The 27848-nt window shown below is 43.5% G+C and overlaps 1 protein-coding gene and 1 long non-coding RNA gene across 3 annotated transcripts in view; one reads left to right on the top strand and one right to left on the bottom strand.

Moving 5' to 3' along the window:
* Positions 1-245: 245 nt before the first annotated feature.
* The window catches only part of RYBP (RING1 and YY1 binding protein), a 92735-nt gene continuing 65132 nt past the window's right edge, over positions 246-27848 (top strand). The window contains exons 1-2 of one of the 2 annotated variants that reach the window (XM_072989432.2): positions 246-908; positions 2202-2327. In XM_072989432.2, the coding sequence (XP_072845533.2) occupies positions 877-908; positions 2202-2327 (158 nt within the window). In that variant the 5' untranslated portion in view covers positions 246-876. Of the gene's footprint in view, positions 909-1033; positions 1289-2201; positions 2328-27848 lie in introns of those variants that run through there. The other variant, XM_020791042.3, reaches the window with a different exon arrangement.
* LOC140704342 (uncharacterized) lies at positions 6485-8380 on the bottom strand. Its single transcript, XR_012083483.2, has 2 exons — positions 8125-8380; positions 6485-8059 (listed from the first exon to the last, which is right to left on the bottom strand). It is a non-coding gene; the product is annotated as an uncharacterized LOC140704342 (long non-coding RNA).

The raw sequence follows: 27848 nt of genomic DNA, 5'->3' as shown, positions 1-27848 counted from the left end.
GGCAATTTATGTACACCGGAGAGGCAAAGGCACGGTCCCCACTTCACGTGAGTGGGTGAACAACTTAGGCGGGCACGTCGTGTTCCTCCGCACGCCCCCTCCGTGTGACTAACACACTTCTTCCCGCTTTTGTACACACACACACACACACACACGAAGGCAAGGGAGGGGGGAAAGCGACGGGCTCGCTCGCCTCCCCCACCCGCCCCCGCCCAGCTTCCACTTTTCGCGCAACGGACCCTCCAAGGACGGCCACCTTCCTCGCCCGCTCGACGCGAGGAAGCCACGGGCGACCCAACCACCGGGAGGCGGGGTCACACGCTGGCCTTGTGGGTGGCCAGGCGCCGCCCAACAACGACGACGACACGCTTCGCTTGGTCGCTCCACAGACTCGGAAGGAGCAACGTTCCCATCTGCTCTCCTTGTCGAGGGAGCCATTTCTCCTCCCTCTCTCTTTCTCTCCCGCCCGCCTGAGCTCGCCACTGCCTTCCTCGACCGAGTGTGTGTGTGGGGTGTGTGTGTGTGTGGGGGGGTGCACGTTCCCCTTCCCCTCGCCCCAGCGGAGCCCAAGGCCGGACGGCCGGGATTGGCCGCCGAGGGCCGCGAGCTCCGCCCGCTTGAGCCTGGCTTGGAAGAGAGAGCGAGAGAGCGAGAAGGAAGGGAAGGGAAGAAGAGAAGGCAGGGGAGGGGAGGAGAGGAGAGAAGAGCGGGGCTGCGCTCCCTGCGCTCTGCCTAGTCTGGAGCGGGAGCCTGGCAGCGGCGGAGCAGGAGCAGCCGCCGCCGGAGCCTGCTGGTCTGAGGAGGAGTCCGCCCCGTAGCCCTCTCTGCTCCTTGGGCGCAAGGCAAGGCGGGCGGGGGGCTCGCCTCCACCAGTCCATGACCATGGGCGACAAGAAGAGCCCGACCAGGTAAGCGGGGAAGAGGTTGGTGGTTGACTGACCGGGGGGGGGGGGGGGAGAGGAGGAGGAGGAGGAGGAGAGGCTGGCGGAAAGCAAGTAGTGGTGCTTGGTGGGAGAGGCGAGCGGGGGGGGGAGGAGGGAGAGAGGGATCTCTTCCTAAGATGGAGGGTGTGTGTGTGGGGAAGGGGAGCAGAAAGGAGGGCACGCGGGTGCCAGCCAGACCACCCACCCCTCCACCCACCCCCTTGCTGCTCTTTTATGCTCTGGGGAGGCGCTGTGTTTGGGGACTAGGCCCCAAGGTGGTGGTGGTGAGGGTAGAGGAGGGGGGCTTTTAAGATGGAGGAAGTGGGTAAAGGAGGCGAGAGCTTGTCTGCCTGCCTCACAGCCAGGTACAGAAAACTCCTTGTTTTCAATTGTGTGGGGAGGAGGATCTGGAGGGTGGCGGAGGAGCCGAAAAGCTTGCGCTGCTTGTGTGGTAGGATGTAGTGAAAGACGGGGAGTGAGGGTGGGTAGGGGGAGCAGCGGCGGCAGTGTTTTGTGCCCAGGGTGGCTCTTAAGATGGAGTGTGTAAAAAGCAAAGAGGAGGGCGAAGTGTTTGTGTTTCTCTCTTTCTCTGTTGGTGCCAGGGCTAATCTGGTGTTAGAGCAGCTATGGCGGCTCTCTCTCTCTCTCTCTCTCTCTCTCTCTCTCTCTCTCTCGCACACACACACACGCACGCACGCACTTACACAACATACTCATCTCCTCGCACTGACTTCTTCCAGACAAAGGGAGATTTAACAAGGTAAAGGAGACAGACAGACAGACGGAGGGGGCGCATGGAGAGACACGCCTACAATCCTTTAAAGTACAACCAGGCAACCCCCCCCCCCACACACACACAAAAGAGGGAGGGCACCAAGCGCTCTCAAGATACCTTCCACCATCCCTGTTCTCCCCTGCCCTTCCAGATTCAGTGGGTAATTGTTGTTGTGTGAAAATCGATTGTCTTGGGATTGAAAATTGAGGGGAAGTAGTCCTCTTTCTCTATTACTGAGGCACACGTTGGGAACAAGGCAGAATATGCATACAATGAGAAGGTGAAAGAAAAGTGTGGTTATAGCATTATAGATGTTTCTCTTTGCCATCCAACTATTCTAGCTCAAAACTGGGATTACTTTTAAAGCAAGGAACAGAAAAAGAGGCAGGCAGAGCAGAATGGAGTGTATCATAGAACAGCCTTGTTTTATCATCTCGTTTTTAACAGTTTTTTAAATTTCTTTTTTTTCCTATCCCGCCTTTTTCCTGTATCCTCTTCTCAAGGCCAAAAAGGCAAGCAAAACCTGCAGCTGATGAAGGTTTTTGGGATTGTAGTGTCTGCACCTTTCGGAACAGTGCTGAAGCCTTTAAATGCAGCATATGTGATGTCAGAAAAGGCACTTCTACAAGGTACATTGGCACATTAGAATACAAATGTTTCTTTTCTCAGTAGTGATGATGTTGACTTGTTGATACATAGGGGGGCAAAGTGTGGCTGTCTTTTAATGAATGTTTAAAACAATGTTTTGTGTTATTACCTTTCAGGTACACGTGAAAGGAAATGTTTGGTAGATAAATATTAGTTACCTTGATGCTCTTTGTAGCTTGCCATGTTTTGTAGCAGGAGTTGGCAGGTCCTCCAGTTGTTTGCCTCTGGTGGCTGCACAGGCCACCACAAATGCAAAAGCAAGTTAAAGAAAGAAGGAAAGAAGTAGTCAAAAGCCTCCCTTCAGATTTGAAATATGAGTGTTTGACATTGTTAAATGGTATATGTTGATGGTGTGGTATCATTTAAAAGTGAATTGCTACACTTGGGGGCTTTTTGCATGGTAGTTCATTTCTTTTTGCTGAAGAAGAGGGTATAATTAGAACCTGTGCCATTTTGGTCTGGTTTATTAAAATTTGGAGCTCCTTATGTTTGTTAATGTAAATAAACAAAGCAAAAATAGCTTCAAAAACTTGGTTTTCTTTCTCTTCTAAGAATGTTTTGTGTGGAATGAGAGCCTTGGAAAAAAGACCTTCAGAGCAGTAGAAAGTGTAGACATATACTGATGCAAACAAGTTGCACTCAAGAGTACATCTATATGACACTCAACAAATGCATTCATGTAACAGAAATGTAAAAACAACGAAGCTTTCTTGAGATATCATTTTTCTTTATGGTTCAATTATGTACATTTACTTTTAAAAAATCTTTCAACTTGTTGAATCTGTCATGAATGAGTTGGCTGTTCCTTTCAGCACTTACAAGTAGTGCTAAATAAATGACAAACAGTGTTAATGATGAATTGGGTGTTCTGATTTTGTATTTCTCCATAAGACATCTGGAAGATTATAAGAGTTGCTCTGTGGTTGTCACATGCTTTTTATTTTGATGGAATGCTGTCATTTTTGTGGGTAGATTCACTTATGTGACATAGCACATGATAGGTTGTTTCTAGGAGCTACCTGGCTTGCATCTGTTGAAAATACATTCTTTTAGCATTTGGAGCAAGGCAGAGTGACAACAAAACATGTATACTGTACATTTGAAAACAAACATTTTTGCATTTGAACTTTCTCTGCTATGAGTGTATTTAGTATCATAGATTAGGATTCCTGCATGTAACTAATGTCTTTACTTAGCACATCATGCTTTCTGGATGGCATTAGTTTTACTGAATGGCTAAAATACAGTAAAGTTAATTTACCCTCCCTGAATCTGATGATGTTGCCAGCCACAACCATATTTTGGTAATTAAATGTTTCCATTCCCACACACACAATACCTGTTGCTGCTGCAAATAGATATGTTGATTTTGTTTGGGACAGTATATGTTTTTGGAGATAATTTTGTAGAATCAGCATTTTATAGGTGGTAGCATGTGGGCTGGATCTTTTCTTTCAACTTTATGTATCCAATTTTTAATTTAAAGTATGTCAAAAAGCTTGTTGCACATTTTAGTCAAGAAAATGTTAGGGGGGTTAGGTTTTGAAAATTAGGTTCCAAACTTAGGTTCGTTTAATGTTTATGAATGATTGAGCTGTTGAGCTAAAAATACTTGAAGATCCTCATATTACAACTTGAAGAATAGTTTCCTCAGGGGATACAGAAGTTTGGTATTTCCTGTATATAGCAACCAATCTAAACTCTTTACTTTTTAAATAGTATTTTCTCATATTTTTAGGGGAAAACAACATGTCCTCTAACATAATAAAGGCACAGGTGAGGTGAAATATAAGAACTTCATCCTATGTAGAATTTCAGTCTATATATTATGTATTTAAAACAAAGCAGTACAGTTATCATGGAAAGGTTTCAGTAACTGCATAGCTGTAATTTTTGCCAGTGATTGTTACAACTAGTATGATTTTGGTTGCTTTTAAATTATAAATTGTCTACAATAAAGAGCTAATGTAAACATAAGAATCTGGTTTTTGAGTCCAGTTAGGTACTTGCTTGTATGAGTGCAGTTCCACCAAAGTCAATAATACCTGCACTTAGTGTGTGCTTTCAGTGAAAGATGTGATGTTATCCTTTTTAAATAAAGGATCATCAGTGGTACTTATGATGTTTCATACCCTGGACATATTTAATTCACACATATAAACTGAAACTGAATGTTGTGAACAACTGGTAGTAGCTGAGTGTTGTATGAACTTTTATATTGAATACTCAGTTGTGGCTTGATATTGGAGTTACCGTACATGACATATGTTGGTGTCTAGGGAGAACGTTTTATATCTATATTTAATGTATAGCAGTGATTGTACATTTTCTGGCTGTATTTGGAATATTTGCATCCGATTACATAATTTGCTTGTTTCTTCTACAGAAATTCTAAGAACAACTCAATGGCAAACACTTCTGACTTTATAGTGACTTATAATGGGTAGGATCTAGATTTAGATGTTTGCAGATTGGTGAGGCAGGCGTTGCAGCCACAGTTTCCCTAGAAAAGATCATCCACACTCCTATCCCAAAAGCTACATATAGTCAGGCCACTCAGTTGACTTGGAGAAGTCTCAGTCTGAGCTGTCTTGCAGATTGCGTAGGAACAAGAGACCATCCCTGAAAATGGAGGGCAGCTCTGGAAGGACATAGGAGGAGGAGGGTCAGGTAAATAGTTTCTCCCAGTCATGGCTGCACCTTTTTATCAGTACTTCAGCAGAGCAGGGAAGATTAAAAACTCTGTGTGTGATATTATTCAAAGAGTGCATTACGAAAGATGAAAGCATTTCTTATATTCTGTGATGCTCTTGAATCTGCTACATTTTATGTTTCATCAAGTTGCCTCAGTCTTATGGAGACCTTATGACTGAGCACTCCAAAATGACCTGTCCTCAAAAGTCCTGCTCAGCTCTTAAACTCAGGCCTTATACTTTAGGGGAGAAGTCCATCTTATATTTGGTCTTCCTCTTTTCCTGCTGCCTTCCACCTTTCCCAGCGTTACTGTCTTTTCCTGAGAATCCTGCTTTCTCATAACAAACCTCAACATTTTTTGCCTTCAGATACAGTTTAGGCTTGATTTGATCAGGACCCACTTGTTTGTCTTTCTGACAGTTCAGGGTATCTGCACAGCTGTCTTCCAGCACTACATTTGAAACAAATGACTTATGATAAATGGGTTGTAGGAGGTCAGTGGATGATGTACCTGTAATCTCAGTGAGTCACCTCCATATTGGTTTGCCTGTTTCTACTCAGAAGGCATCAGATGTACCTTTGTACCCTTGCTAATTGGCTTTGGGTTGAGTTATGAGGGTTACTGTGAACTACATTGGACTGAAAAGATATTCATTACTGAAAACAAACATTTTTCTTAACTATTGTGCTCAACAAATTCTCATACAGTTTTCACATGAGTTTAGTATAAAATATTTATTGTTATGATTTGGCAAGATAATGTATTTCATACAAAGCTACATCTGCATATAGGTTGCTAAGTGCACCTGATGCACTTTAAATCTGAGAACAGACTTGAGATATAGATAAGGTTTCAAGTGCAAAAGTAATCAGGAAGTGTTTTTTAAAGGTTTTTCATTATAGTTTTGGAACATACAGTACAACGGAAGTGACATATTGAAATGGCAGTATAGGAGAAGGGAAAACATCCACACACTCTGTCTATGAAACTCCCTGTCTCCCTAACCTTCACTATGCAAATTGCAGCTGTCTATCATACTCTAATGCTACAGCATCTATTGCTTCCCTGGTCAAGAAAGGAATATTTGGGGTTGGGGGTGGGGAGGGAAGAAGAAATGGAAATAAGCCAAAGGTGCAAGGAGATTGCAGCAGGATAGAGGGTTGTCATTGTGATCTCATCTCAGGAGAATTTCACCTTGTTTTTGGAGGTTTAAGGAGTGTAAACATACTTGAAATTTCTAGGACATTCATAGATGCATGAGGAGACAGCATGAGGAGGACTTACAAATATTTTGGATTCTGATATTTTAGCATCATTTTTAAGACTCTTAATTTTTTCAGGTTTTTTTGAATAATAAATAATTTAGCAATAGAGCAAGAGACTTTATAGTCAGGTTTTAAAAATAATATAAATTCTTCAAAGAAAGGTTAATTTTCTCTGGTGTTTGTTTTTACTGTGCAGAGTGACTGTGCAGTTCAGATATGTTACAGAAATGGCAGTATTTTAATAAAGTTTTTTTTTAAAAAATTCTGTGCACACCTACCTGGGAGTTAATTCCATGAAGTGGGAAGATTCTGCTGCTAGTGATAAAATACTACTATATTTTCATATCCAACTACTTATAGTTTATTTTGGCTAGACATTTATTGTTAGAGGCACATCTTGTTTCCACGTTGAGTTTTAGAAGTGTCTGCTTCTTGTTGGTTTTCTTGTGCTTACTGTGTCTGGAAGGAACGCAAATTTTAGCAGTTCTGGCTTATTGTTATTATTCATGAGTATGCTGCCACTTGCCCTATCTGACTCGTCCAGTTATTAGGAACAACAAGACTAACAAGAAAGTAAAAACTTCTCTAACAATCAGATACTGAAGTCAGGGTTTGAAGTAGGTTCTCTGGGGTTTTTTTTGGCTTCTAAAAACGTAAGAAGTCCAGGAGTGGTTTCAAATATAACTGCAAATACTGGTTTCTGTCTTAATTTAACTGCTTGTGCTGATGAGAGGAGCCATGTGCATGAACACAATGCTCGTTAACAAAAAGCCAGAAGTCTCAGCAATTTTGAACATAATTACCTATATGTACAGCTCTTGAATTCCTTCTGTTGCTTCTTTTTTTTTTTTACTGTTTTATCTTTTCTGTTGCATCTTGTTTGTGAAATCATTGTGTTCATTATCAGTTTTATACTCGTAGAAAAGGCATATATTGCAGTTGTTTTTAGCGCTATGAATTTTTCCTCTCTTCTGAGGGCCAAACTAAATGTAACAGTAATAAACCTGTTAAACTTAAGTTCCCAAATCACATAAAAAGCAAACGATTAAAAAGTAGGAAGAATGAGTTTGAATAATAACGTGCTAAATTTGTTTCTTCCACTGTTATTCCCCCACAGTAGCAAATCTGGATTGGGATAAAATTGGCCCCAGAAGAGGGAGATTATCCTTCAGGAGCAGTGAAGGACTCAGTTTCTTTTCACAGTAACCCCGTTTTGCTCTAAATATCAGATTCTCCTCCTCCTTGTACTGTATAACTAAACGTTCTCCTTGTGTCATAGCTAGCTTCCCTTTAAGAAAACTATGAGAAAGAAGTGGAGAAAACACAGAGCCTTTGTGGCTCTTATCTTCCACTGTTGTTTTGTGTTCTGAAGACCATTATTTTATTGTGCTACTATGACTAAAGAAAATGCTGAGGTCTTTCTAATGTACAGCTTTTTATTCATAATGGGAATAAAATTCATATTAGTCACTTAGTTGTACAGTGGGCCCTCGACTTACGAACTTAATCTGTTCTGGGAGGACATTCGTACATTGGAAAGTTCGTAAGTCGACCTACCATTTCCCATTGAAATGCATGGGAACGGAATTAATCCGTTCCAGCATTTCAAAAAATATATAAAACTAAAAAGAGCAAGTCCCACGTTGGGACTGAAAAAAAAAAAACCACAGAAACATAACCCCCCCAGTCCAAACCCATCCTCCAAAACCCACACAGAAAAGTTAAAAAAAAAAAGGACTTGCCAGTTCGAAGCCTCCCGGCGCTCTGCTGGCTCTGCGCGGCCGGGGGCAAGCGCCCAGGCGCCCAGGCGGCTCTAGCCTCCCGGCCCTCCACTGGTTCTGCGCGGCAGGGGCACGCGGCCAGGTGCCCGGGCTGTTCTAGCCGCTGGGCGCGCCGCTGCCTTTGGAACTTTCAAAGGGCTTCCTCCGATGTCGGGGAAAGCCCTTTGAAACCTCTGAAGGCACCGATTGCGGTGGCGAGGACCCCCAGGGAGGTCTCCCATGGTGGCATGCAAGCCCTGCGATGGGCGGCTTCGGAAGCAAGCCGGGCTGCTGGGGAGAAATCAGCTCCCTCCTTTCACCCGATGCTGAGTCCCCTTCGCGCCGGCTGAGCTCAGCCCAGCCCGAAGAGGACTCAGCATCAGGTGAAAGGAGGGAACCGATTTCTCCCTGGCCGGCCAGCTTGCTTTTCCAAACGAGAAGCAAGCTGGCTGGCCAGGGAGGAATCGGCTCCCTCCTTCCACCTGACGGTGAGTCCCCTTCGCGCCGGCTGAGCTCAGCCCAGCGCGAAGAAGACTCAGCATCGGGTGAAAGGAGGGAGCCAATTTCTCCCTGGCCGGCCAGCTTGCTTCCGAAGCCAAGAAGGCAGGGAGAAAGCGTGGGAATTTCGAACTTCCCGTGCTTTCTCCCTGCCTTTTTGGCTTCAGAGGTTTCCGAAGGCTTCCTCCAATGTCGGAGGAAGCCTTTTGAAAGCTCCAAAGGCAGGGAGGAAGGGCAGGAAATTTGAATTTCCCACCCTTTTCCCTGCCTTTTGGGTTCGTAACCCGATCTGCGTTTGCAAGTAGGGTTTACTACTTGCGATGAGATTGGGTTTGCAACCAGAAATGTTCATAACTAGGGCCGTTCGTAACTCAAGGGCCCACTGTAATTCAATCTTCCCTAAGAACAATTAAAATTTTAGATGTTCATATGCTTTATGTATTTTGTATTAGTACTTCTGAGCATATGTTGTATACATTGCGGGAATCCAGTCTGTTTTTATCGAGATATATGTTGAACTCTCACATTTTCTTTTCTTAGTATGGTATAATGCAATCACTAAAAAAGGGGGGGAGTTATTATATATTCCTCCCTTCCTTAACATGTCTCACACTCTGAATTGAATAGCGGGTACAAGACAGCAGTGATTTAGGACTGTTATTGAAATGGACGCAACATGATAAGGATGTCGTCGTCGTCGTTTAGTCGTGTCCAACTCTTCGTGACCCCATGGACCAGAGCACGCCAGGCCCTTCTATCTTCTACTGCCTCCCGGAGTTGTGTCAAATTCATGTTGGTTGCTTCGCAGACACTGTCCAGCCATCTCATCCTCGGTCGTCCCCTTCTCCTCTTGCCATCACACTTTCCCAACATCAGGGTCTTTTCCAGGGAGTCTTTTCTTCTCATTAGATGGCCAAAGTATTGGAGCCTCAGCTTCAGGATCTGTCCTTCCAGTGAGCACTCAGGGTTGATTTCCTTTAGAATTGATAGGTTTGTTCTCCTTGCAGACCAGGGGATTCTCAAGAGTCTCCTCCAGCACCACAGTTCAAAGGCATCAATTCTTCGGCGGTCTGCTTTCTTTAGGGTCCAGCTCTCACTTCCACACATCATGACAGGAAAAACCATAGCTTTGAGTATTCGGACTTTTGTTGGCAAGGTGATGTCTCTGCTTTTTAAGATGCTGTCAAGATTTGATAAGGATATAGTCAGAATTAATTTCCATCAAAGTTTTTAAAATGAAATTTGTGAACAACCTCTTTGACAAGTGTTCTGTAAGTTGGTACCAAATTAAGTAATGATGATAATATGTTATACCAATCTTATCTGTTCATATAGTGCTATCAGAAATTAGAAAAAGAGATACATCTTCCATGGTCCTACAACTTAAACTCAAGTAGTTGCCAGAGGACTGAACACATAAAATAATTCTGTAACAGTTGGTCATTACTTTTGAAAGTAGAAAGCTCCAGGTATCTGCAAGTTACAAATATGTCTTGTTGCTTTGTTTTCTCAGTAGATTAAGTACTTTGTAAACAGTCATAATCCTGCAGCAAAACTTCATGGGTGATTAATTGCATAGAAAATGAGCTAATTACAATCCATAACTATGTATGGGTGGGTGAAGGAGTGATCCTTAAGGTTTTCAGAATCTGTTCTTCCATTACCCTTTGCCTAGCTATACCAAATTTTCAATCTAGATTAAAAATTAAGCAATCTCTACAAGAAAAAACTTGTCAGAATTAGTGAACTGTTTGGTAGGCAAAAAGCATCTCTGTCATATTCTCCTCTACTTTTTAGATATTTTCTATGTATCGTAAAACCCTGGGTCTCTTTTACATGTTTCTGAATATTGTTTTTAAGTTTTTCCCCTTAAGCATGTGTTGTCTTAAATGTGACCATGTTGGAACAGGGAGTGGAGTGGAGGACAGAATATGAACATTGGGAACCTCCAAAAGAACTGGGTTCCTATGTGCAAGAAAGTACATAATATATGTACTCTACCCCTGTGCTTTTTAGAGTCATAGCTTTATGTCCCAGGTTCAATGCCTGGCCTTTCCAGTAGAGTAGAAAGATTCTTGCCTGAAATCCTGGAGAGTTGCTGGTATTCATTGGTCACAATATTAGGGGGACCAGTGATTTGACCCAGTAGAGTACAGCTTCCTATGTGACTTAATAGTCCTCTTGAATATTACAGAGATGTATGCTGGGGAAATAAACTCAAAGTATTTTAAAAGGTGCCATACACTGTGTGAAACTGGTGCTGTTATACTGGTTTTTTTATTTGTTTTACTTTTAGTTCCCTTCCATGTCCATCTCTCATCTCGAATTTGTACCAAGTGAAATAAAGAATTTAAGCGCAGGAAAGGCTTTAGCAGAATAGGAACAGTTCTGTAAGTAGCAGAATGAGAATAATAATATAGTGGATTCCTTTCCTGTGCCATGATTCTAGTTTGGTGCAGAACTTTTTGGCCCTGCAGGTGGTTTGGATCTCAAATCTGAAGCCCTTATTGGCTAATGGTAAGATATTATGAAGTTATAGATCAGAACATCTGTAACTTCACAATCTATTTCTGACCTTAATTGAAATGAGTATTTAAAAATATCTTTAAATAGGGTTACAACAGCTGGCTATGTATTCTTCTGTATGCCTGCGACTTTGTGATAAAACAGTAGGCACATTTTTACGGCACAGTAGGATCCGGACTTGCAGAAACATGTAGTGTGGTGGTGCATGCTGTTCAATCACTACTACTTCTAGTGGAACCAGCTAAACAAATGGTGGAGTTCTACTTACTTTTTTTTTTACATGCTGTGGAAACCACAGAACAGTCCACACACAAACTTAAAATTAACTGTGATTTTGTCTCTGGGCTATTGGCACACAAACAAACTAGAACAGCAGCTGTGCCTGGGGTAGTATGAAGCACGAAACAAGCCATGGAGGAAAACTGTCGTTTTATTTAGCCATTCATGCTATGTGTTTAATTTGATCTCTGGTGAACTATTGTGTGAACATACCTAGTTTGTAGGAAGAAAAGTCAAAACCTTTATTGTTTGTGTGTTTCTTGCACTGACCTGGCAGATTCTGATAGGTTAGTCAGAAAACTATAGCATTTGTCTATTCAGAATGAATACTATCTTTACTTGGTTCCTAAAAAAAAATAGAAGCCAGTCTGATGACTTGAAAGCTAATAGTTCTGTGCTACACAGCTGGTTACAGAAAAGTTAGATCATTGCGTGTGGAGATCCTCTGTGATGTGCAGTTGTCTTTAGAGTTAGTCGCTGTGTGTCTTTCCCATAGCGTAATGCTTAAAAACAGTGAAACCCAGTGACCTAGTTTCTGAGCTTTCAAGCAGTTCTGTAGGTCAGTGGGTCTCTGTTGTAGAATGTAGGTCACTTAGAAAGGTGTACATTTCTTCCATAACAAGTGGCTTTTGACCTATGGTAGAATTTATCCAGGTTGCAGCTTCAGGGTTTTCTTCTTTTCATTTGATATTGCATAGTTTTATTTTTCCTGCTCTTGGGGTTCCATTCTGGTGCTCAGAAAGTAGTTTGGATAGCAGCTAATTCATTCTTGAAAGTAAATGTATTCTAGAAAGCAAGGATCACTGTGCATATCTATGTTACAATGGATGCTAAATTGAAACATCACTTTAGTATTTTTATGTAATATTTTCAAAACATTGAAGGTACATCTAATGTTTTAAGGTTGTGTGTTTGTAGTATTTCCAGTGAGTCTTAATTATGATTATGTGTTTATAATATTTGTCATAAAGGGACGTGGTGGCGCTGCGGGCTAAACCGCAGAAGCCTTTGTGTGCTGCAGGGCTAGAAGACCAGCTGTCGTAAGATCGAATCCACGTGACGGAGTGAGCTCCTGTCGCTTTGTCCCAGCTCCTCGCCAACCTAGCAGTTCGAAAGCATGTAAATGCGAGTAGATAAATAGGTACCATCTCGGTGGGAAGGTAAACAGCGTTCCGTGTATAGCTGCGCTGGCCACGTGACAACAGAAACTGTCTTCGGACAAACACTGGCTCTACGGCTTGGAAACGGGGATGAGCACCGCCCCCTAGAGTCGAACACGACTGACTAAAATGTCAACGGGAACCTTTTTTTAAATATTTGTCATAATTTAATGTGAATGAGTAAATAAATAGATAATATTTGATAAATCCTCAAAGCAGTTTACAAGAAAATATTAAATATTAATGCAATTAAAATAGAAGAAAAAAACACATTCTTAGTTCAGTAAATAATGGGGAAAATCACAGTAGCAATAGACAGGATCTCACTAGGCCTGAAAAACTGAAATGGTTTTGCTTGGTGCTGGAAAAGCCTCACTGAGAAGGACAACCTGAAAAGTGGGACACTATAGCACAAAGACCTGTCGGGACATGTAGATCTTATTTTACAGGTGTGCTTGTGTGCTGTCCTGTACATGTCTGTCCAAAACTAAATCTCAACAAGTTCAGCAGGGCTTATTTTATTGTTTATTCACAAGTAAGCATATGGTCTTAGCAGCAGGGTACAGTGGTATAGGGAAGTTTCAGACTGACTTTCTTTTGTCACTTGTTTTCTAATGTTCACTACCATTAACATCCCAGAAAAGGGAAAGAAAGAAGAGTTTCAGTTGATGTCTGTGGAAGACTTTTCTTTTTCATTTTTACCTTATGCCTCAGTATGTGTCTGTTGAGCGGACTTAGAAAATCATGCAGGTACAGGGGAGTAAACCATTCCTACTTGCATATTGATCCTGATCTGGATAAGAGCCGTTCATATTCGGTTGTGTGAGAAAAGAGGATCCGCTGCATGCCATGTATTTAATGTGTCATGTGGTTTGAACCCTTGTTTACCTTGTAGCTTGTTCCCACTCTTTCTGTTTATTTACTCTTGTCTCTTGTCTTGTTACTAGATTGTTGCTCTTCTTTCCCTGCCTTTAGTTGTGTGATTTAGCTGATTTTAGGTTGCTGACAGATTGGTTGGTTGTTGATCCATGGTCGATGATAACTCCATGTCCCAAGTGAACTTGCTTTCAACACAGTAATTCTTGCAAGTGCAGCAGGCTTCTAATGTCCTTATACCTAGCTGCAGACATTTTACTCCTCTCAGCTGTTTTAGTATAAGGCATGTCTCAGATTTTTTTTTACAAACATATTTATGTTAAGTGTTATAGGTTCACCAAGATCTGTTATTTCTTTTTCTTTTTTTCATACTGACTTTTGAAAAAATAGTTTGCATTCCTACTTCCTAGACTCAGATTCTAATCAGTCTTCTTGGCTGGGCATTTCAATTATTTCCAAACCTGATACAACTTTTGTTGGTACTCTTTGTTTCATCCTGCAGTAATGTTGGCACAGAGTAAGAGATAATGGGCAAAATCCTGTTGTGTAAGTTATGCCAACGTAAACCAGATTGAACGCTGGATCTGGTTTATGCCAGCATAACTTTACGGAACTGGATTTTGCCCATTGTTTCATTAGATTAGTGTTGAAAAAAAAATCTGCATTCTGTCACCTTCTAATATTTACTATTTAGTGTTATTTCCTGCTGTGCCTTCCAAGAGAAGAGCCAACATCTGTAGCCTTCTGCAAGCTGCAGAGTGCCAGAACACCACTAGAAGTAGGGAAAGGTAAACTACTGCTCAATACTCTATTATCTAGATAACTCTGGAAGGTGTGTTTGTCAGTTGGAATCAATTTGATGGCACATAATTATTACCGTATTTTTCTGTGTATAAAACCATACTTTTTCCTAAAATAATTAAAAGTGGCCAGGCGTGGCTGCTTCTTTGCCTGAGTCTCCATGTCCTCCTCCTGCTGCAGTCTCCTTCAAGCCCCACTTGCGGGCTCAGCAGGAGATGGAGACGGAGGCAAAGGAGAAGCGGCGCTCTGCCGCCTCTCACTGCTACCTATTGACTCCTCCTCTGCCTCCGGCAAGGGTAAAAATTATGGGGTCGTCCTATACATTGGGGGGACGTATACATGGAAAAATACGGTATACACTTGTTGTTATGGCAAATAGAATTGGTAAATGAGTCAGATTAACTTGTTTGCTGCTGGAAAGAAGTTAACAAGTGTAAAGATTTGGGGTGGGGAAAATCTTTTCTGGACCTTGTGTGGGGCTTGAGCTAAATTTTATTAAAATGTAAAGTTAAAACTATCTGTATATGAAATCTGTGCTGTAGTATTTCTCTATGTTTTGGGGTGGGACAGAAATAGTAGCTGGAAAAAATTGTACATTTTCAATAATGCTTGGGTACATCTGTAGCTTTTGAGGTCAGGTCAATTGTACTAAATGCTAGCTGTTTAACTAAACCAATGGTTTAAATATATATCCCCCACCATATGGTAGAAAATTCCCATCAGCTTTGAATATAAGATCAAATGTTTGTTTAATTTTTTTTTAATTATTTCCACCTTTAGTTTCCAACAGAAAGAATGAAGGATGTGTGCATTCTTCAAAGCAAATCCCACTGAGTTCAAAGGGACCTGCCCAAAAGTAAATGTGCACAGGATTTCCAGGTGTCAGCAGTTGTTTCATGTAAAGAGTTTTAGTTTTTAGGAACACTATGGGTCCAAGCACCTTTCTTGGTTATTCCCAAATTGCCATTTCTGATTACTTAGTCTATGTGGTTATAGATGAACATGGCGTTGTGTAGATTGAGTTGTTTGCTTTGCTTATATGGAGATTGCTTGTTCTGTAAAATTTAGATGCCAAAAAGTAAGACTTTGTTCTTAATTAGAACCTCTGTGACTTCTTCACATGGCTACCAGAGGCATGTTTTCTGTTTGTGCTAATTTTGGATGCTTTATATTATTGGAGCCAGCTGCATTGTAGAGATCTTAATTTTAAAGCTGCTGAGCACTTTCTCTCCCTGACAATGGCTCCATCACATGGCTAATCAGCCAGCACAACCATTTGTCTCCTGGAGGTAGTCAGAGCACATCATTAGCAGAAGGGAGGAAACTTTCCTCTCTCATGTTAATATGTTGCATTAGCCCTCTTGCCCCTGTGCTGTTATTACTGAGCCATTGTAATGCCATTGCAGGTGGTGAAGGAAAGTATATAGGACATAGAAATTTATTTGAATGGATTGTTCAGCTGTACATCAGCAGATCTTATAAAGTTTCTGTTGAATTTTTGTGTGGAAGAAAAGGAAATGGGGAAGCTGCTATTACATACCATACTTATAAGTAGATTAAAATGAAGGATAAAACAGTTAATAAAAATTAATGTATATTGAATATGTTGCAGTGTGTATATAACCTTTGAGCATATCTTGTTTCATGCAGAGTCATTCTAGGCAAAATATTCCCTGTAGAAATTGTTCAGATTAATAAAAACATAAGTGGGGGGTGGTGGAATTACCAGCACACCTGTATGCACTCGATATTGCCCTGGAAAGTGAAACTGGCAAAATATTTGGCTCTAAGGACTTGTACACTTAGTAGGTTGGCTAAATGCTACCTGCAAGATTAGACTTTAGTGTTCAAAAATTGCTGTCTTTGGATTTTGGTACTCAAGTGTGTTGATGTGATACTGATATTTAAAAGAACAGCTAATTCAAGAGCAAGACAATTAACATTCTGGTCACCCAGAATCAGTTGCCTTAGAAGTAAACTGATTAAATGGGTATGTAATTTTTGTGCTATTTAGCTTCTTTAAATAACTTTCTGAAATAATCATAGACTGAAAGTTGAAACTGATCTCAGAGAATGTTAATCAGGTTATCTTTCAAACTTTCCAGTATACTGTACTTCCTGAATTTATTTGCGAAACTGTTTAAAACATTTTTACTCCATTCAGTTGGATTCCAAGATAGAACAATATTAATTGTGCTATCAAATTGATTCTGACTTACGAAGTCCCTTATCAGAGCTTTCTAGAGTACAGTGGTGCCTCGCATAGCGAGGTTAATCCGTTTCGGATTAACCTTCGCTATAGCGAAACATTGCTGAACGGGACAGGGAAAGCCATTGGAACGCATTAAACATCGTTTAATGCGTTCCAAAAGGCTCCTTTACTCACCGTTCAGTGAAGTTTCCTATGGCCGGCAGCCATTTTTGTGCCCTCGTTAAACGAGGGGAGGGCGCGAAAACACTGCGCGCGGTCATTTTGGGGATTCCGGTGGCCATTTTGTCCGCCGAACAGCTGATCGTCAGGGCTTCGTTTGCGAAGATCGGTAAGCGTTTCGCTTACCGATCTTCGCAAAGCGAGTTTCGCCCTATCTAAAAGTCGTTGAGCGATCGCATTAGCGATCCCAAAAAAGGGATCGCTATGCGATTTCGCCGTTGTACGGTGCGCTCGTTAAGCGAGGCACCAGTGTACTGTACTTAGATATTTTATTAGTATTCCCTTCTATGGTTGTCCTGGGACTGTGCATCTTGTCCAAGGATACACAGGATGGCTCTTCTGCTGGGACACCACAGTGAGAATTGAACTCCCAGTCTTTCAGTCCACAGCCAGGTACCTAACTCATTGAGAGATTTATAGAACAATAATAAAACCATGGTATTTCCTGCTTTTATTAGTACGATTGATGTCACAACACAGAGGGAAAACGTTCTGGGGTGAAACCTCTTCAGTCAAACACCCAAACGTCCTGGTTTTACTATGATTTTTTTCAAGTTAAAGGTGCCATATAAGACTGTTTCTCTATCTAGAAACAGTTTTTTATCTCAGAGAATAATACAGTGGTGCCTCGCTTAGCGAGGTTAATCCGTTCCGGATTAACCCTCGCTCAGCGAATCCATCGTTAAGTGAAATAAAAAAGCCCATAGGAACATATTAAAACTGATTTAATACGTTCCTATGGACTTAAAACTCACCGTTCTGCGAGTTTCCTCCATTGCGGTGGCCATTTTGGATGCCTCGTTAGCGAGGCAAAACAGCGGTCGCCATTTTGTTTTAGCGGCGGCCATTTTGGAACCGCCGATCAGCTGTTCGCTATGCTTTGATCGCGTCCGCGCGATCATCGCATAGCGAAAAAAGCCCATAGGGGCCATCGCTGAGCGAACGCTCCAGCGATGGCCCGGGACCCCTCGTTGTGCGGTTTCATCGCATAGCGAAGCGTTCGCTATGCGAGACACCACTGTACTCTAGTTCTGGTAACAGCCATTCAGAACGAATACATAGACTTGGGCTCTGTGTTGTGCTATAACTGGTATTGTATCCAGAGAACAGTATTGCCCTTTGGACTTGGAGTTGCAGCCTGAACAGCTTTATGCATGTCTAATGCTCTTGAGATCAGTTCTTCATAATGTTTGACTTTGCTTTTGTAATTAAAAAAAAGATTGTTGAATTCAGAAGTAATAGAAACCACAGCTTTCCCTAGCTTTTTGCTTTCATTCACCAAATGAAAATATCTTTTACCAAATAAAAATGTTTTACCAGATTAGATAGGCAAGTGTACAGTTATAGTAGGTGTGGTAAGAAGCAATTGAAGGTAAAGCAATACTTATTAATAAATAAAAACATAATTTACAGCATTCCTAGAAAACAGCAAACCTAAGTAGTCTCAGTATTTTAACGTTAGTCATTGTGTAAATTAATGTGTAGTAATATTTATGGCGCTTGCTCTCATAACTGTGAAGTAGTTCATTAATCTCCTTCACGGATTGCTGCCTTGTCATGGCGAAGGGGCTTGAGTAATTCAGAGAAACTATGGGCTATGCTATGCAGGGACACCCAAGACAGACAGTGGAGAATTCTGACTAAACGTGATCGACCTTGAGCAGGAACTGGCAAGCCACTCCAGTATCTTTGCCAAGAAAACCCCATGGACAGAAACAAAAAGCTAAAAGATATGACGTTGGAAGATGAGCGCCTCAGGTCAGAAGGCATCCAACATGCTACTGAGGAAGAGTGGAGGACAAGTACAGGTAGTTCCAGAGCTAATGAAGTGGTTGGGCCAAAGCCGAAAGAACGCTTAGCTGCGGACGTGCCTGGAAGTGAAAGTCTGATGCTGCAAAGAAAAATACTGTATAGGAACCTGGAATGTAAGATCTATGAACCTTGGCAAGCTGGATGTGATCAAGCAGGAGATGGCAAGAATACACATTGACACCCTGGGCATCAGTGAACTAAAATGGACGGGAATGGGCGAATTCAATTCAGACGATTGTCTACTGTTGTGGGCAAAACTCATGTAGAAGAAATGGAGTAGCCCTTATAATCAACAGAGGAGTGGGAAAAGCTGTACTGGGGTACAATCTCAAAAATGATAGAATTATTTCAATTGAAATCCAAGGCAGACCTTTCAAAATCACAGTAATCCATGTTTATGCACCAACCACCAATGGTGAAGAGGCTGAAATTGACCAATTTTTTGAAGATTTACAACACCTAGAACTGGCACCAAAGAAAGATGTTCTTGTCATTATAGGGGACTGGAATACTAAAGTAGGAAGTCAAGAGATAAAAGGAACAACAGGTAAGTTTGGCTTTGGAATTCAAAACGAAGCAAGGCAAAGGCTAATAGAGTTTGGTCAAGAGAACAGCTGGTCATCACAAACACTCTTTTCCAACAACACGAGGCGACTCTACACATGGACATCACCAGATGGGCAATATTAAAATCAGATTTATTATATTCTCTGCAGCCAAAGATGGAGAAACTCAGTCAGCAAAAACAAGACCTGCAGCTGATTGTAGCTCTAATCATCCGCTTGTTATAGCAAAACTCAAGCTTAAACTGAACAAAGTAGGAAAAACCACTGGGCTAGTCAGGTATAATCTAAACCAAATCCCTTATGAATACACAGTGGAAGTGAACAGATTTAAGGAACTAGATTTAGTGGACAGAGTGCCTGAAGAACTATGCTTGGAGGCTTATAACATTGTACAGGAGGCATCAACAAAAACCATCCCAAAGAAAAGGAAATGCAAGAAAGCAAAGTGGCTGACCATCGAGGCCTTACAAATAGCAGAGAAGGGAGGGGAAACAAAATGCAAGCGAGATAGGGAAAGTTACAGAAAATTGAATGTAAAAGGGCCTTCTTAAATGAACAGTGCAAAGAAATAGAGGGAAATAATAGAAAGGGAAAAGCGAGAGATCTGTTCAAGAAAACTGGAGATATTAAAGGAACCTTTTGTGCAAAGATGGACATGATAAAGGACAAAAATGGTGGGGACCTAACAGAAGCAGAAGACATCAAGAATAGTTGGCAAGAATACACAGAGGAATTATACCAGAAAGATCTAGATGTCCCGGACAACCCAGATAGTCTGGTTGCTGACCTTGAGCCAGACATCCTGGAGAGTGAAGTCAAGTGGGCCTTAGGAAGCATGGCTAACAACAAGGTCAGTGGAGGTGATGGCATTCCAGTTGAACTATTTAAAATCTTAAAATATGATGCTATTAAGGTGCTACACTCAATATGCCAGCAAGTTTGGAAAACTCAACAGTGGCCAGAGGACTGGAAAAGATCAGTCTACATCCCAATACCAAAGAAGGGCAGTGCCAAAGAATGCTCCAACTACCGTACAATTGCACTCATTTCCCACGCTAGCAAGGTTATGCTCAAAATCCTCCAAGGTAGGCTTCACTAGTACGTGGACTAAAAACTCCCAGAACTACAAGCTGGATTTTGAAGGGGCAGAGGAACTAGAGACCAAATAGCTAACATGCTCTGGATATGGAGAAAGCCAGAGAGTTCCAGAAAAACATCTAGTTCTGCTTCATTGACTACGCAAAAATCTTTGACTGTGTGGACCATAGCAAACTATGGCAAGTTCTTAAAGAAATGGGAGTGCCTGACCACCTTATTTATTTGTTTGTTTGTTTGTTTGTTTGATTGTTTGATTTATACCCCCGCCTATCTGGACCGATGGACCACTCTAGGCAGCTTCCAATATAAAATTAAACAATAAAACACAACAAATACATGGCTAATACAAAACAACTAGAATAAACTAAAAAATAGGAAAAATAATAATAATAAGAAAATCAAGAATTGGCTCTAGGGAAGGCCTGAATGAATAACCATGTTTTTAATTGGGTTTTGAAGATGCCCAGCGTAGGGGCCGCGCAAATTCCCGGAGGGAGATTGTTCCAAAGGCAAGGAGCCACCGCCGAGAAGGCCCGGTTTTGTGTCTTCTCCTTCCGGGGCTCTCTTGGCGTCAGGCTCCTCAGCCTCACCTCCTGACTCGCGCGGGTGATCTGGGTAGATCTTGGTGGAAGTAGGCGTTCCGCCAAGTATCGAGGTCCTAAGGGTTGGATCTAGTAGCCTTCGAGGGCGGACCATAGAAATAGGTCCCTGCTCCCTGCGAGGGGGGAGAACCACGGAAATGTTACATTTTACCAGATGGTGATCTGACCATGGCAAGGGGAGCGACACAAGGTCGGTCACCACCAGACCACACTCGCTCCAATTGATGGAAAAGACCAGGTCCAACGTATGGCCACCCACTTGGATGGAGCCGTTGACATGTTGGGACATGTTCAAGGAAGCAATGGTTTCCAGGAACTCAAGAGCTGGCCCAGTAACCTCTGCCTCCGCATGCACGTTGAAATCACCCAAGACCAAAAGCCTCGGGGATCCCAACAATGCCGCAGAGACAAAGTCGGCCAGCTCCGGAAGGGAAGTCGCTGGACTACAGGGAGCGCAATGGCACAGCAAAATCCCAATTCCATCCCTGGCCCCAGTCGACACGTGGAGTGCCTCTAGACCTGGCTTTACCACCGAGGAGCACCTAGTAACCTGTAAGCTGGATTTATAAACAATGGCTACCCCCCCTCCCCGCCCTCCAGTCTACCCTGGTGCTGGACGGCATAACCGGGTGGACAGATGAGAGCCAGGGGAGGACCCCCCTCCCCGCCAATCCACGTCTCGGTTATGCATGCCAGGTCTGCATCCTCCTCCAGGATAAGGTCGTGAATTACCTGGGCCTTATTGGATACAGACCTGGCATTTAACAACACCAGGCATAGAGTGGAGGGCTGACTGGTCTGGCTACCTCGGTACTGGGGGTTGGTCACCGTCTCGGAACAATGAACAGCCTTTAAGCATCTGTCCATCATTCTTCTGGCACGAGTAGGGACGGAGCCAACGCCATATCTTCCTCTACCCGCGATCACAGGAATGTTAAAAGGCCCCTGGCTGGGCGAACAGGCCTTCCACTCCATATCCAGGAAAGGAAAAAAGAAAGAAAAAGAGAAAGAAAAAATAATTCAATCCCTAAATTAATAAGAACAAATATATACTATAAAATAAAAGAAGTACAAAAATAATAAGAATCCCAAATTATAAATCCCATGTGTATAAAATTAAAATAAATTTTTAGACAAATCACGTGCTAAAGCCCCACATATAATCCTGGTCCTCCCTTCTCCTCCACACAACCTTGTCTATTCAATAATGTCAGTTTCGATGTTGTTTTAGATGTTATAAGAACGGATGCTAGAGGTAGAGTGAGAATGTTACTCGTGGAGTTTAACTCAGAGTTCTTACTCCTGAGCACGATGGTGAGCCAAGCTGTTTCAGTCACTGGCCCTACCCCCACCATGTGTGGGGGCAGAGCGTATCTGCAGGTGTTCCAATGGAGGGGGAGTGAGCGAGCCATTTCTAGGGAAAGTCCTGTCCCCTGGAGATCCAACATGGCAACCAGCCAGCCAGGGAGCAGGACAAACAATTCACACTCGCTCACATTCACCCTGAATCCCCCCCCACAGCCCTGCACACTAGCGAGCCAAAAAGTTAGAAATCTTCGCCACAACCAGGCACAGAAAATCCAGCTGCCCTGGCTGCAGACTTCGATTGCAGGCATGCTAATGAAGCTGGGATCTGGGGGGGAGTGAACGCTGACCTCCAGCCTTGGATCCTTTCCCTCCGATGAAGTCGTCCAGATCCCAGCAAGGGGGGGAGGAGACGTGACCCACCAGCCTCTAAGTTCCTTCCCTCCGATGGTCCTTCCCTCTGGGTTCTTTCCCTCTGGGTCCTTTCCGCAGCTGAGTCCAGCGGGGCCCTGGGGGGGTGCGAGTCTCCAGCCTCCAAGTCCTTTCCCTCCAATGGTCTCCTTGAGGGTCGGCTGGATCGTCCAGCTGAGTCGCGCTCCCCTTCGATTCCCCTCCGGCTTCGACTTCCCTCCGGCTCACCAGCCTCACGAGCAGTAAGACAGGGCTTCAACTACCGAGGTCCCGGACTCCAGCAACAAGCGGCAAACCAGCTGTAAGCTCCGCGACTCTGAGCCAGCGGCAACTCTGTGTTTCGGATCCTCAGCGGCTCCGTGTTCGGAGGTCCTGCCCGGCACTCCACGTCTCGCCCAGTGAGTTGGGCACCAGCAAGCAAGGGAAAGGGGGGGAGAAGAGGGGGAGCAGGAAAAAGAAAGAAGAAAAAGGAAGAAAGAAAACCGAGAGGCAGCTGGAGCAGTGGAGAAAACGCTAACCGCCCGGCACCGGCGCCATCTTGTGATCTTATCTCCTGAGAAATCTGTACGTGGAAGCAACAGAACTGGATATGGTACAACTGATTGTTTCAAAATTGGGAGAGGAGTACGACAAGGCTGTATATTGTCTCCCTGCTTATTTAACTTATATGCAGAATACATCATGTGAAAGACAGGACTGGATGAATCCGAAGCAGGAATTAAGCTAGCTGGAAAAAAATATCAACAACCTCCGATATGCAGATGATATCACTCTGATGGCAGAAAGTGAGGAGGAATTAAAGAACCTCTTAATAAGGGTGAAAGAGGAGAGCTCCAAAAGCTCAACATCAAAAAAACAAAAACAAAAAAAAAACCTAACATCACCTCCTGGCAAATAGAAAGGGAAGATATGGAGACAGTGAGAGATTTTATCTTCTTGGGCTCCATGATCACTGCAGATGATTACATCAGCCACGAAATTAAAACACATCTGCTTCTTGGGAGGAATGCAATGAGAAACCTCAACAGCATCTTAAAAAGCAGAGACATCACCTTGCCAACAAAGGTCTGCATAGTCAAAGCTGTGGTTTTTCTAGTAGTGTTGTATGGACGTGAGAGCTGGTCCATAAAGAAGGCTGACCGCTGAAGAATTGATGCTTTTGAATTGTGGTGCTGGAGGAGACTCTTGAGAGTTCCCTGGACTGCAAGGAGAACAAACCTATCCATTCTGAAAGAAATCAACCCTGAGTGCTCACTGGAAGGATAGATCCGAAAGCTGAGGCTCCAATACTTTGGTCATCTCATGAGAAGAGAAGACTCCCTGGAAAAGACCCTGATGTTGGGAAAGTGTGAGGGCAAGAGTATAAGGGGACGACAGAGGACGAGATGGTTGGACAGTGTCACTGATGCTACCAACATGAATTTGACCAAACTCCGGGAGGCAGGAGGGCCTGGCGTACTCTGGTCCATGGGGCCATGAAGAGTCAAACACGACTTAACTAAAGAACAATAAGCTCATTAATGTGTGTCCAGGAATTGGTTACTTATATACTGCTCTTTTTCGAGAAGCCCATTCCCATATGTGATTCTAAGTCTACAGTCTTACTATTCCTAGATCATGCAGCACAGTGCTAATAGTGTCTCTCTTCTATCTTAAATGGAGCATCAGAAATGTAGAATAGTTTTAAGGAGACGGTGGACTCAGCTGTTAAATACCATATAGTTCAGTGATGGTGAACCTATGGCACACATGCCACAGCTGGCACGGAGAGCCCCCTCTGTGGGCACTCAAGCCAGAAGTTGCCATCGAGAAATACTTACCCATGCTCCGATTCTGGATTTTGGTACTCCCCTCTGCTTGTGTAGTGGTCGAGTGGAGGGGTGCAATTGTGTCTATTACCAATCTAGCCTGATGCGGGATTGGAGGACCGGTAAGTATTTCTCTGTTAATACCGCTCCTAGAAAAAAAAAAAATTAACCCTTGCAGTGCAAGGCCAGTTGTTGTTTGTATCTAAACTACAGTGGGCCCTCGACTTACGAACTTAATCCGTTCTGGGAGGACGCTCGTACCTCGGAAAGTTCGTAAGTCGACCTACCATTTCCCATTGAAATGCATGGGAACGGAATTAATCCATTCCAGCATTTAAATATATATATATATATATAAAAATACAAAGAGCAAGTCCCATGTTTGGACTGCCAAAAAAAAAAAAAACCACAGAAACATAACCCCCCCAGTACAAACCCACCCTCCAAAGCCCACATAGAAAAGTTTTAAAAAAAGGACTTACCATTCCGAAGCCTCTCGGCGCTCTGCTGGCTCCGCACGGCCGGGGGCGAGTGGCCAGGCGCCCAGCCTCCTCTAGCCTCCCGGCCCTCCGCTGGTTCCGTGCAGCGGGGGCGAGCGGCCAGGCGCCCGGGGTGCTCTAGCCTCCCGGCCCTCCGCTGGTTCCGCGTGGTGGGGGCGAGCGGCCAGGCGCCCGATCTGCTCTAGCCTCCCGGCCTTCCGCTGCATCTGTGCAGCGGCTCTAGCCTCCCAGCCCTCCGCTGGTTCTGCGCGGCAGGGGCAAGCGGCCAGGCGCCCGGGCTGCTCTAGCCGCTGGGCGCTCTGCTGCCTTTGGATCTTTCAAAGGGCTTCCTCCGATGTCGTGGAAAGCCCTTTGAAACCTCTGAAGGCACTGATTGCGGCGGTGAGGACCCCCAGGGAGATCTCCCATGATGGCGTGCAAGCCCTGTGATGGGCGGCTTCGGAAGCAAGCCGGGCTGCCGGGAGAAATCAGCTCCCTCCTTTCACCCGATGCTGAGTCCCCTTCGCGCGGCTGAGCTCAGCCCAGCCCAAAGAGGACTCAGCATCGGGTGAAAGGAGGGAGCTGATTTCTCCCTGGCCGATCGGCTTGCTTTTCCAAACGAGAAGCAAGCTGGCTGGCCGGGGAGGAATTGGCTCCCTCCTTCCACCAGATGGTGAGTCCCCTTCGCGCCGGCTGAGCTCAGCCCAGCATGGAGTCAGCATCAGTTGAAAGGAGGGAGCCGATTTCTCCCTGGCCGGCCAGCTTGCTTCCGAAGCCAAGAAGACAGGGAGAAAGCGTGGGAAGTTCAAACTTCCCGTGCTTTCTCCCTGCCTTTTTGGCTTCAGAGGTTTCAGAAGGCTTCCTCCAATGTCGGAGGAAGCCTTTTGAAAGCTCCAAAGGCAGGGAGGAAGGGCAGGAAATTTGAATTTCCCGCCCTTTCTCCCTGCCTTTTGGGTTCATAACCTGATCTGTGTTCGCAAGTGGGGCTTACTACTTGCGATGAGATCGGGTTCGTAATGCGAAATGTTCGTAACTAGGGCCGTTCGTAACTCGAGGGCCCACTGTAACACCTCAGTATTCAGGTTTAATAGCAGTGTTGGCACTTTGAAACATATAATTTGGTTTTGTGTTGCAGTTTGGGCCCTTGGGCTCAAAACGTTTCGCCATCACTGGTATAGGTAAAGTTCTCTACTCACTTGTGACACTGAGTACTTAGTCTGGGACCCCTCATTCTATTTCAGGATCTTTCAAAGATCTATTGTGAAGATAATAGGGAAGAGGTCTTGTATAAGGAGAGTATTGGCTGCAATTAGAGATGGGGGTATTTGTATATGAGTATCCCTGCGCAGGTGGTGATAACGAGGGTCCAGCTCCATGGGGCTGGACTGTCCACTCACCGATCTGTCACAGGCGCTGCGATTCTTCTAATGGCTCCACAGATCGCCATCAGCTAGGCACTCGTGCCAGGAGGCGGGAGGACAAGTGTCACTGTAAGGTCGAAGAGTGGCTCACTGATCGTGTTCTAGAGAGCTATTAGAAGAATTGTGGCGTCCGCGGCAGCGGTGGATCAGTGAGTGGACCCTCGTTATCACCACTTGTGCGTGGACATTTGTATATGAATGCGAATAGCTACAATCATAGACTCGGTAAGTCTCATCAGCTGCCTTAGGGCAGTATTCCAGAAGATGTGTATGGCGCTTTACAGTGGACCCTCTACTTACGGAATTAATCCGTATTGGAACGGTGGCTGCAGGTCGAAAAGTCTGTAGGTCGAGTCTCCATTGACCTACAATGCATTGAAAACCCATTAATCCCGTAACCGGCCGTTTTTCCCCATTTTTGTTCCATTTTGGTTTTTTTCTAGTCTGTAGGTCGATTCTCTGGCTGCAAGTAGAACCTACATTTTGCGGCCAGAGAAGTCTGTAACTTGAAAAGTCTGTAAGTTGAGCTGTCTGTAAGTCGAGGGTCCACTGTAGTTCCCAAATACTCTTGTCCACTTACCTTTAAGATATGCCGTACTTCTTCAGGGGTATTTTTGCTTCAGGGGTTTTTGCTTACATGTGGTCCTTGCAGAAACTGGGTGTTTCTTTCCCAAGGTAGGAAACTTGTATTTCCTGTTTTCTTTCTTTCTCTGGTTTGTATTACTTTTAATCATGTACCATTAAAAAAACTTTGAACATAGTAATGTTTTAAGCTAAGGGTAGTTAATTAACCTTTTGTAGTGTGAATGAAGTGGTCCTCTTAAAAATATTTTCACCTTGGGTGGCAGGCCAGATTTAAAATTATACACAAAGTAGGATTACTGTATATCCAAGACACGCCAATCCACTGACAGAAGACTGTTCAGAAAAATAAGAGGAAGCACTTCTTGCTGTTTCCACCAATCACTGTATTCCATCATGTTCCCAAGCACTCCAGAACAGATCATTCAGAATGCAGAAAGGAGGAGAAACCGAAAAATAAAATATATCTTCTGTTGTATTAATAACAGAAGCCTTTTTGGCAGCAAAGAGCACTCTATATGTGAAATAAAACCCACAAAGTTTATTGCTGAGGGAGAATCTTTTTGTGAAAGAGCTATAAAATGATAGTGAACTATATGGTACAGAAAGTATAAGAGGAAAATGGTTAAGTGAGAGATAGATATTTACACATGGCCTGCAGAGTACAGTTCGAGTTTGGGTGGCTTTATCTAGGTTTCCTGTGTCCTATTACTTTTAACTGCTTCATGCTTAACAGCCAGTCTCATGGAAAATGAGAACTATAGGTATCTAAGATGCAAAATATGTGAAAGAAATATAGTATTTCTTTTGTTGTATCAGCAAATATTAAGGCATTGTAAGAAACATGACAGCATTCTCCTTTGGACATCAGAATGCCCAACAATGTAAACATATTCAAGTCAGTTTTATTCATTTGTTTAATTTCCGAAATGAGTATTGTGCACTTTCATTGTCAACAGACAGTGAGGTACCTTGTACACAAAATAAAAATGTTATCAAAAGAGTAAGAATTTTGCACATTAAGCTAAGGGATGTGGTAAGGAGTTATTTTGCTTAATTTTTAAGTATCAGCAGGTTTATTTACTTATTTTGTTACCATTCTTTGTTTTCCCCCAGCAGGCCTACTG

Source organism: Pogona vitticeps, chromosome 2 (assembly GCF_051106095.1).
Source record: "Pogona vitticeps strain Pit_001003342236 chromosome 2, PviZW2.1, whole genome shotgun sequence".
Classification (NCBI taxonomy): domain Eukaryota; kingdom Metazoa; phylum Chordata; class Lepidosauria; order Squamata; family Agamidae; genus Pogona; species Pogona vitticeps.
The sequence above is the reverse complement of the archived record's forward strand: the minus strand, read 5'-3'. Positions and strand labels throughout refer to the sequence as shown.